General features: G+C 41.0%; 1 protein-coding gene across 1 annotated transcript in view; it reads left to right on the forward strand.

The window, feature by feature from the left end:
• The window catches only part of TAF4B (TATA-box binding protein associated factor 4b), a 70,980-nt gene extending 60,368 nt beyond the window's left edge, over positions 1-10,612 (forward strand). Inside the window, exon 15 of the mRNA XM_063167755.1 lies at positions 8,674-10,612. Within this exon, the coding sequence (XP_063023825.1) occupies positions 8,674-8,838 (165 nt within the window). The 3' untranslated portion in view covers positions 8,839-10,612. The remainder of the gene's footprint in view (positions 1-8,673) is intronic.
• The last annotated feature ends 1,167 nt before the right edge of the window (positions 10,613-11,779 follow it).

Below are 11,779 nucleotides of genomic sequence, written 5' to 3' on the forward strand. Positions count from 1 at the left end.
GTAGACATGTACGATGGAAGAAGTTATTCCTAAATACAAATGATATTTAACATTATTGAGTGAAATCACTGATGCTAACTGGATTAAGATTTTTAACAACTTTCTTTGGATAATGTTCTTTGTACAATGTTTGTGTCTCCTATGGCTGTGTCAGCTCTGTACAGCTTCTTTTTATGGTTGCCTACTGCAATAATTAAAGGAAAGGAATTGTTTCAAGCAATTATTGACGCAAACCAAAGCCCTAATGTATTTGGGCAGACAGGGAAGAAATAATCAGTTACAGTATGTATTAAAAAAGTGAAACTCTGTAAGCAAATTTGTCGTCTATTTGCCTTTCTTTATTCAGTACCAGAATGTAATGGATACTGGGAAAGTTCAGTTCAGCAGACTGGGTTGGTTGGATCTGCTGCCTGCTGTTGCAGTAAATGTGAAGGGCTCAAACCAGCATTTTAGGGAGCATGGTATGCTAACTCATCCACAAATTAATATCTGTGTTTAACTGGGATGATTCTTCAGCCCAAGGTTTTCTATTTCTCCACACACCAGCACTGGGCTTTGCTCCTCTTCTGAAAAGTCTTTTTCCCAAGATAGCTGAGCACATGATTCCTGCACGTTCATCTTATTTTTAAGTCTGAAATTGTGCTTTACTTGGTCTTTCCAGGAGACCAATTATGGGTCATTTTAATGTGGTAGCTAGAACATGTGGTGACACAAGCATGTGCTTTCCAGCTAGAAGCCTGCTTGCCAGCAGCCTCATCACCTCATAATGTAACAAGTACAGAAAGAGGCTCTTGTCCAGAGGAGTGCCTGGCAACTAATTTGGACCTAAAAGCAATATAAAAAGAATAATCTATATGTTGCCATGATTGCTTATGTATCTCGAAAGTTGAAATAGCAGTAGGGACAAATCCATGATGATCATGGAATGAAAAAATAAGGCTAATGCTCTAGGCCTAATTAAAAAAAAAATAAAAGGCAGCAGTATAATGGGAATTCTTTTTCCTTTCTTGTTGGAAACACTAGTTTGGGTAGTTTTGCATGTTCTCTTCACTGCAACTTAACATTTGAATGGTATTGTTCAGAAAGAGCAATTTGAGAAAGCCTTGGTAAGAAAATCCCTCTGTTGTGAAAATGTGTTAATTGGTGCTTCTTGTAATCCAGAGGTGGCAATATCTTCATCTCTCTCATTCTTATCCCTCTGGACACTTTTGGACAGAATGAATAGGAGAGGCCTTTGGATTCCATTTATATGTGTCTTGGGGTTTGTGCATTTGTTACCCACCTCTCCTCCTCCCCTAGTTTGAGGGCATGTGGTAAACAGTAATGAATTAAAGGGTAGGAAGAATTGAAAAGTAACTCATCTTGGGAAGGGAGGACACTTCTAAAACAAATATGAAAAAAGTAAACTTGAAACCACAGGCTCATTTTCCCAATTCATTGTTCTGTTTCATAGCTTTTACTGGTTGGTAACACGCCCCATAATGTTTTCAATGCTGATAAATAGTCAAGGATTTTTTATATTTTTTATTAAGTTTTACTGCTTTTCTGTTGACAAAGCCATTTTGGAAACAGCTTTTTCTCATTTCCACTGTAACTGGAATCTTAGAAGTTTGAAGACTACGGTTCTGAGTCCTTAAACTTTGTTTCCTTCTATTCAGAGGTTTCTTGGGTGCAAGTCATCTTTGGCCTTGAACCAAGAGCTCTGTATTTATTTGTGCAGAATCATGCACCAGGGAGGAAAAAAGTCTACAAATGTTTCTGAGAGAAGACTCAGAAAACTGGCTGTTACACTTATGGTCTTCATCTGAATACTGTGGTCAGGCCCTTCTTCTACTTTGTATAGGAAAACTTAGTTGAATACCAGTACTTCTGTGTAATTTTTTGGAGTAGAACACTTGCTTTGCATTGCTTTTCCGGCTCCATGATAACACCTTAAGTACTTAAAAGTGATGCAGTCTCTCCTGCTGTTGGTGCTGAGTTCTTCACTTGCTTTCCCACGTTGGTTCCACTGACTGACTCAGGGTTGTACATCGCATGTCTTTCCTTTCTTTTTGCCAGATCCAATGACAAAGGAAATTCCTCTTTCCAGGTACTGCTTGTGTCTGTTCTATCCCCTGCCAAGACTGGCTGCTCTGTTAGTGAGTGTGGGTCTTGCCTCGTCACAGCTAGTCTGGCTTTGCTGTGGAAGCATAAACTACTGCAAGTAGTTGCTACATTAGTAAATCATGCAGCTGATATGCTGTGCTCAGTGCAGAGCCATTCAAATACTCCCTTTCTGTTGAAGGGAGTTTCTGTTCCTAGCCCTGGCCAACATACTGAAATAATGTGATAACTTCCAGGGTTGTGCACATCTAATACAGCAGTCCACACTTGCATTCTCCTTCTGCAAAGAAGTTTGGCAAATAAAAATGGATGAAATGCCTTGTTTACCACAGTGGTCATTGTTCCATTTTTAGTATGACTGTGGGTGGAGGAAATGAGCTTGTCATCTTCTCTTGTGTCTGCCACATCTGATCATTGTTAGTAGGACTTAAACTTACCCTTCTTGCTTTACAACTTTGGGATGCTGGTATGCACATCGATTAAACATATTCTGTACATGGTGCTTGTTTGAGCTTTGGAAATTTTCTTTAGGTTGTCTGAGGAAGAACTAAGCCTTTGAGCAACAAGTCCTTTCTGTAGAATGGAAGTAAACCCAACTCTTCCAAGTGGCTTGGGGAGAGATATGATTTGTTTTTTTTCTGGTGTGTGACAATCCAATGACTTATTTTATTTTATTCTACTTTATTTTATTTTTTATTTCCAGAAGGGGTTTATGCTCTTGTAAGTAGTAACTGTAGAAGCTACTGCCACTCTTTTTGGCCATAAGCTCTTCTGATGAGGGAACACTAGGACAATTCATCAGTTTCAGTATTGGCATTATGGACATGACTGTGTCTAAGTGTGAATTTAAAGGCATGAATTGGCTCTGTAGCAAATGATAGCTCTCTGTGCAGTGGAGCCACTGTCTGGTCTTTGGCATGGGTACATGATAGTCTGCTAAAGTATTTTCTTCAAAGCTGCATAATATTAATTTAAAAGCAACCACTTCAAATTGGGCCACATATATAAGTAGGTGTTCATTACAAGGCTACAGAATCTGTTTCTACACTTCAGTGGTTTCCCTCACTTTCTCTGTGTCTCTTTCTATCTTTGTCACCCCTTCCCCCAGCCCATAGGTATTAAGTGATACTGGAGGGTGAGGTTTTTTCTACTTTGCATATGCTTAATGTATGTAGACTCTTGATTTAAATTTCTGGTTCTTATTTAAGCTTTTGGACAGCTGAAGTGTCTATGACATGGTCATACCTTTGGGGAAGAAGGGTGCTAAAAGTTACTGAAGTTATAAAATATCTTCAGCATCTTAGTTACCTGTTTCAAGACCTAACAAAGCACAGCTCTGTCAGCTAAAGAGTTTCAGTTTCTGTGCTGAATTTCCTGGTGCCTGTCAGTCTAGGCTATACACTTGATCTGAATTTTTTCCCCGTATAAATAGGCAAAAATATTCTCAACTGCCATTCACAGACTTCAGAAATACAGTTCATTGGCCCATATCATGCCTTCTCTGTGCTAGAGATGAACTTAATTCTTCTTATATGTGAAAGAGATCTGCAATTTAAATGACTAATTGCATTGTAGCTTTAGGCTGAACATATTGGTAATGCACAAATGTTGATGACATCTGAAGGGTCAAGAGATTTATAATTTAGTTGACAATACATTGCTTAAAATGATGTGGCAAAGAGCCAGAAAATTTCAGCTTAATAATTTTCTGTTAACTAACATGACATATTTGTATAGGATTCATTACCTCCAGGTACAGATTAAGCATCTGATGTACCCATAAGAAGTGACATGCGTACATGAATCTTGGGCATAATAGTGAATAAACTGACACTGCATTCACAGTAATTTGTTTCAATATGTAAAACATGTTGTTGCCTACATTTGAAAAGACTTGTAGGAATGTTGCAATGAAATCTGAAGAAAAATGTGTAATTGAATGGAGTTTTCTATTATATAGATCTGACAGCTCTGTGAGGCTTTTTTGTAGGCTGCAGATAACATCATAAATACACGTTTGTTTTCAGCTGCACAAGAAGCAGTCTGGATATAGACATCTGAGTCTTTCAGCCATTGGCTTGAGCTACCCTAATGATATGTAAGGTTAAAAGAAAAATAAAATCCCCAGACCCCAACCTAAAATAACCAACTTTTTAAAAAAAAAAAAGAATCCTGTAAATATTGAGTCATCTAATACTTTAGTGTTGTGAATGTGGGAGTATTTCTGTCAGACCAAGGTTTGTTAGAATAGGCAGCATCAGTAGGCTGGCTTGCCACCAGACTGCTGTCAACTTCTTTCACTTTGCTTTCTCTGGCCTACATTAGGCACTTGTGTGTACGAGCAAAAAGGTCACAATTTTGCCAGGGTCTGTTCCTTTCCCCCTGGCTGCTGGAGGAGACTCAGGTAAGTGCTTGAACACAGTATGTTAACACAGTGGTTTTTTAACCCTTGTTTCCTATGAGAAAGGAATGTGTTCTGTGTTTTACAGCTGAGAGCCAAGTACTGCATACACTAGACATCCCTGATCTCAGCGTGACCACACGTGACTGAGATGGGGGTTGAACCTGGAAGCTTTTGCTTCAATTCACTAGGTGCTCTTACCACCTTTCAGCAACACCTCTGCTGCACACAGCTGGCATTTTTTAGTGTTTGGGGATGTCATTGAAAAATGTCTCATGACTTTGCTTCCTTCTGCTGGTGGTATTTTTATTATGTGCAGCAGAGCTGCAATAACAGTTTGCTCTCTTGGGATCTTGGCTCTGGGCCTGTGATATGTTTATGCCACACCAAAAATTGAAATGAGAACTCTTGGCTTGACTTTTAAACATTTGACTGAGTACTTTTCTCCTTTAAAGTGTCTCACTCCCAAGAGTCTAAAATTTTGAATTTCAGTTGAATTTGGGAAGGGAGCGTGTACTTCACCAGGAACAAACCTGACTGGAACTTGGTGGGGGGGGAGAGATGTCTGCAGACCTCTATGAGCTTTGTGTCAGGGCCTGCAGAACAGCTCTGAGCATTTTTGAAATCCTTGTTGGTATCCATGATCCAAACTTGCAGATGCCAAGCTCCAGATACCTTGCAGACTAGAAGTAAGGTGGGAGTGGTGGCTCTGTATTAACTTCACTCTTGCCTTGTCAGAGAATTGGTATTTCATTCTCCATCCAGCCACTGGAGAGAGCTCTAGAGATCTTTAAACAGGTTTCCAGAACAACCTCTGAATGAAACTGGCTGTTCAACAGCTTGGGACTAGAGCAGGAGCACCACAATGGGTTCTGCTGCCAAGTGAGTGTAATTGATCTCTGTCAGGTGTTTATAAAAGGCTCTAAGGGTGACAGTGTGCTGCTGTAGAAAAGGTGCTGATTTGGGCTCAGTTCTGAGGATAGTTCAAAAGCAGGACTGCTGCTGCTGTGACCTCCTGGGGCTGATTTTAAGCCAGTTGTTGTCTCAGTACTGGGATAGATGTTTCCAGTGGTGCAGTTACATTGCTGTAGTGCCTCCCCTGGCTTACAAACAGGGTCTGTCAGCTGTGATACCCAGGCAGACTGGTAGAATCTACACTGGTAGTTGTCCCTCCTGGGCTGCATGTCTCTGTCATTTCCCTTCTGGAAGGAAGGCAGGGTGGTGAGGGTTTACTGAAAGGCAGGAACTTCAAGGTAACAAAAAACAAACAAACAAAACCCTCCACAAACAAACAAACAAAAAAAAGAGCAAGAAAAAAAGAAATTGCTAGTTAGAGCATTAATAATCAGATGTTGCAGAAGGGGGATGCAAGCTGATTGCAGTACCCTTTGTTAGAATTGATTTTACAGGATGCATTTTCTATTTGTTTATCTTTGAACTTGTCTGTGACCTGGTTGAAAAGCAGCACTTTTCCCCTGGAAACAGACAAAGCTGTCTTGGGGTGTGCTGAAGACTAGCAGTGAAGAATCCCCCAAAACAGCAAGGCACAAGTGCTTGCTGCCCAAATGGAAGGAGCATAATGGAGATGTCTGGGAGCAAGGAGTGAGCTGGTGTTTTTCAAGTCTCAAAAGTTTTGTGCTTTTGAGGAAGGGGTATGTGAGATCTAAAGGAGAGGATTATTGACTGTTGCCTAGGGCCGGACAAGGTTGACCTCCTGCCCAATAGGAATTTGCTAAAGTGGAGCAGCAGGAGACCCTCCTTAAAGTGTCACTTGTGTCAGCTTGAGAGCTCAGAGCTTGGCATTTCATAAGTAAAGACTTGGACATTAACAGAGGGGTCTGTGATGGTTCTTTGGAATGTGCAGATCTTGGAGCAATGCTTGGTCCAAGTTCCAAAACCAAACCAGGAAAAAACAGTGTTTCAGTACAACTGTGGAAGACAGTAGCTAACAGGAGATGGTGCTCAGCACTGCAGAGATTCACTTTAGGTGAGTTCCCCAGCATGGTCCCTGTCTGGACTGGAATGACCTAGGCTGTCTGTTGGCTTCTTTACTTTTAAACCAACATGTACTTTGAGAGAAGGACACTTTCTTTTAAAGTGGTAGGAGCTGTTGGTTGTGGTAGGAGCTGTTGGTTGTCGAAGACCTCCCTGTGGTAGGAGCCGCTGGTTGTCAGAGAGCTCCCTGGCCCCTGAAACTCCGTGCTCAGTAGCTTTAATATGCCAGAGTGATGCTGTGGGAAACTTAGAGCTGTGAATGGCTGTCTTAGTAAACAGGAGCCCAGGACAAGCTTTGACTTTGGATGTGGTATTACAGCATAATATCGCTTTATGTCTCTGCACTGAGCATGATGGGTAGGAATTTAAGAATAAACAAATCCATAACTCTGACTCAAATTCAGGCAGCTTGGTGCTTCTTCCCTGTTGTAGCATCTTGCAGCTACAGCAGCTTCCAAAGCGGGCTGGGTGATTTGTGCCATCTGTCTCCCTTTTTGTAAGAGTGAACAGGACTGAGGTGGCTTTGTTTGGTGTCTTTTTAAAGGTAAGTCTTCCAGTCTAATTACTTATTTAGAGAGAAAATACTTTCACCTCAATAAAGTTCTTTGAATTATAAAGGACATTGCTGTTGGGTTACTGAAAACCCTTGGGGTTTGTTTCATTTATAACATTGCCTCGGGCCTTCTGCTGCATCCTGTTGGACTGACCTCCTTTTCAACCCGTGCTGGCAGCTGCATTGCAGAGCTATCTTTTCCCTGGATCCTTCAGGGTTGTCATATGACAAACTTGAACTGTGACCCTTTTGTGTCTTACCAGGACAGCAGTGCCCTCTGTGCAATGTGGCCAGCAGTCTTCCCCACGCATGCATTTGTTCCGAGCCATTTAACAAACTGAAAGTTTCAAATGATGGCATTTCATAGTGTTTAATAGTATTGACTGTAAAGCAAATGAAATGGTGCTGAATACCCTGCGTGCTGCTTGTAAAAAAATACAGCTTCCATTTCTGCAATGTGCCCTGGGTTTTCTGTGGCTAGCATGTGCTCTCTGGTGAATCTCTTTATATTTTTAATAAATTTCAATGCTTCCACCCTAACAACAGTAGCATTTGCTGCTATATGTAGTCCAGCACTGGTAGTCATTTCTAATAAATGGGGGGTTTAAACAGATTTCTCTAAGCAAAGTGGGCAAAGTCATTTTGCTGAAGTCTTGCAGAGAGTGTTAGGGTAAGAATTGATATAGTTAACACTGCATCCAAGCAACACCATCTCCAAGTGGTGTTGATGCTGGCAGGCATTGCCCTGCTGAAGTTACAGAGACTGAGCACTCGTATTTGTACAAATTACATTCATTACCGAGAACCCTCCAGTAGTGATAAGAGACTGGCTGTGCAGCACAGATTGGCTCCAAGATAAGTAGCCAGTCTATTGTGCAGCTCATGGTAATCTTCCTCTTCCCCACCCCTAATAATAAATCTTGGGGCATTTTGGAAAGCGTGGGGGTTGCTCATTTCAGTAGCTTGAATATAAAACTACTCAATGTCATCATCTCCTACCAATTGTATTTTCATAACCAAGCAAGGCAGCTGACTGAGGTGGATAGGCTCAGATACAGTGTTCTGAATATCTGGATGCTTTCACTGAGTATTTGTTGCCCTTTTAAAGGACAGAGCACAGATGATGGCTGGGATGAGTTTCACCTGGCCATGTTCCAAAGCTAGGGTGCACTCACAGTGACAGTTTTCCTCATGAAGAGATGGAAACCTCTGGAGCAAGTGGTAGTAAGACCTGTGCATGACCTGGGGCTCTGCACAGGTACTGTGTGTTAGTACCTTCTTCATAGTTGGCTGATGCTTTCTCAGTGCAAGTCTGTTTGGCAGACTTCAGTGAAATGGCAGTTATTTATCCTACCATATTTGTATAATTTTAAAGGAAGAAAGAACTTTGTGGTTGCTTTGACTGAAATAAACCATCAGCTGGCAAGCGCTTGCTTTGTCTTTTTCAGTATCTAATCTGCAAGGATTTTTGGATTGCTGGTTTTCAACGTGGAAAGCTGAACATCTGTGGGCTAGTTTTATACAAGTGGGCATTATAATCCTACCAGTTTAGTTAAAACTTATATTTACATGAAATTCTAATGTTTCTGATGGGTTTTTTCTTCCTCTCTCCCCCATTTAGGGTTTGAAAAGCAATGGAATTGCTGGATCATCAGGTTTTAGCCTTACGAAGCAGATGCTCTGTCCACGAGTAACCCGTGTCTGTCTCAGGGACTTGATATTCTGCATGGAACAAGAGAGGGAGATGAAGCATTCTCTACGCTTGTACCGTGCCCTTCTGAAGTGATTTCAATCTTGCATTTCACCGTGCTGTCTACTGCCAAAGATAACACTGAAGCATTGTTGCACTGTCTTGAAATTCCAGTTTCTGGAAAATGATCCGTTGTAAGGATAACTCTTGTTTACAGATAAACATTTTTATTAAATACCTAACTTAGCACTTGTAAGGTTTTTAATAATACTTGGCTTAAATCTGTCTGTAAACCAGTGAAAACACTGAGCTGCACACATAAGCACCTATCTGCTTGCATTGAACTGTCTTAAAAGCTCTGAGGGCTTGATAAGTGTCCCTAGTTTATGTATGCCACTTGTTTCAGAACTCCAGAGTCTGCAACATCTGTTCTATGTGTAGTGCCACCTTCCAACCCCATCTTATTTAGGGAAACAAATATCATTATAATGGCCCAGCATAGCATGGCAACTGTATTTAATCATGAACCAGCAGTCAGTAAACCTGCTAATGTATTGCTTGTGTGACTCAACATCTTAAATTTTCTGTGTTTAGAATTACTACTAGATGCTCACTTGTGGAGATCAAATAGCAAGTAAAAGGAATGAGGGGTCCTTTGTACCCCACACTTTGCCTCAATTGCCTTCAGCCTTTCCTCTGAGAAGGTGACTGAGGGAAGGAGGACAAATCAGTGATTGAAGTACACCACACAGTGTAGCTAGGGCATACTTAGATGGTCATGGAAAATTTGGAGTTACTAAAAATAAAAGGAATAAAAAATCCTAAAAAGGGAGGGTAAACAGAAAAAAACAGTTTATCTTTCTGTGGATACAAAAAATAGCATTGAACTTAAACATAGATGTGGAAAGATATTAACAAAACCTGTACTGACTACAAAAAAGAGAAAAGTTGAGATTCATTGAAACTCTGGAGCTGAAGACTCTCCTTGGAGAGGAGCAGTGTTTGCAAAGCACAGGATTCACTGCTTTAGAATATTGTTTTAATACTTTATTGTGGTGTAACAGGGAAGCTTCTCAAATAGAAAGTATTTAGACAGTTGCTTTGTTCCCATTCAGTGAGAAGGAGGACTCTGGATTATAAAGACTGTTAGAACAGGTTCAAAGATTGTCGGCTTGCTGTTAAAGACTGCCTTGTGGTGGAAGGAAAGCCCTCTGGGTCACCCTTCTCCCCAGGCTCCAAACATGTTGCCTTTCATGACACAGCACTGTATAGCATGGCTGTTTCCCAGGACTGGTGGGAAAGACACTGACTGCATTCACGGAATCACAGAATATCCTGAGTTGGAAGGGACCTACCCCAAGGATCATCGAGTCCAACTCTAAAGTGAACGGCCCGCACAGGGATCGAACGCAGAACATTATCAGCACCATGCTCCAACCAACTATTGAATGGCTCCCTGCTGAATTTTCTTTTCTTTGACAAAAAACAAGCTTCCTAGGGTTACTTGGCATGCTGCTTCAAAACTTGAAGCGGCTATTCACACAACTATTCTGCACTGTCAGAACCACTGTAGATGGTTCCCAAATTCACAAAGTTGTGAATCAGTTATGTTGGTTTTTGTTGGAACGGTAGTAAACAAATCTAGTAAATGAATGCTGTAAATTATTTATATATGTATATATAGCACATATATATATATATAAGAAAAGCAGTACTTTGACTATAGTTTGCAAGATATTGATGGCATCGGGCAAAATTGTTTTGTATTATTAAATGCTTAGCTTTACTTTTTATGTAAAGTGCAGCATTTTCCATATTTGTGTACTGTTATCTTATTGATCAGATGTTAAAAATTATTTTAAATACTGCATTAAAGCAATTATTTTATTAAAAATAATAAGTTGGTAACTTTGTTTCCTGACATGAGAAGTTGAGCATCTGACGCTGTCAGCACCATGACTAATGGTGTGACTTGGAGAGCCAGTCCCAGCTGTCCGCCCATCACAGGAGCTGGCACGGCTTCCTCATGTAACATATTAACTATTAACATCTCTATTTGAAGGGGTTTAAAACAGGTAGGTGACGGAGAAGAGGATTGCTGGAAAGGGGGAGGGTGAGCAGGGAGAAAAAGAAATGTCTCTGATTTCCTACTGTCAGCACAGAGACTGGGTTGTGGTGGTTTTTGGTAACAGCTGGCTAGAGGTGAGAGCTTTGCACATGTTCTGGGAAGGGAAGGCATGAACTGTGTCAGACGTCAGCAATGTGCTGTGGAAGCACTGTCCTAAATAACTTTTAAAGCAACTCACAATTAATTAAATGCAGGCTGGAGAACCACAAAGAGCATCTGCAAATTGGCCTGCCTCTTCCTCTTGAAACCAGTGCAATACTGAAGTGAAATATGTTGGAGAAAATAATTGATAAATAGATATATCTAAAGGATTATGGATGATTCAGGTGTTTTTATGGACTACCTATGATGAAGATCACATGCTTTTATTGCTGCCAGAACAAGTTGTCTCTCACCAGTAGATTCTCCCTGTGTGTTCCCTCTTCCCCCATGTGTCATGTCCACACCCACCCCACTCCCAAAAGACCTCTCAAATTGAAAATTTGGATTCTCCTACTGTAAGGAGTAGCAGATGTTTCAAAAAGATTTTTAAGCAAGATTTTAGGCCTAATTTCAGACAGGGATGACTTTGTCCTTGGTGCAAAAACTGAAAATACTGGTCTCCTTGCCAAGCGTTCATCCTGCCCCCAGCTGAGCTCAGCTTTGCTTCTGAGAAAAGTGTCCTCTAAAATGGCATTTATTTAGGAGATACCTGGGCTTTGCTCAGCTACATCAGGAATTAAAGGAGAGATCACCAGGGGTTCACTTCCATGTTTTTCCCTGCTCTTCCTGCCCTTTATGGGAATACTGAAATCCCAGTCATAAAGTTATAAGGTCAAAACCTGCTATCATGCTCCCTTGCCTTTCAGTTCTCAGTGTGCTGATGTTCAGACTTGGGAACCTAAGGGAACTGTCTGTGCCACGGGTGCT

The sequence above is a fragment of the Melospiza melodia genome, chromosome 1 (assembly GCF_035770615.1).
Source record: "Melospiza melodia melodia isolate bMelMel2 chromosome 1, bMelMel2.pri, whole genome shotgun sequence".
In the NCBI taxonomy this organism is placed as follows: Eukaryota; Metazoa; Chordata; class Aves; order Passeriformes; family Passerellidae; genus Melospiza; species Melospiza melodia.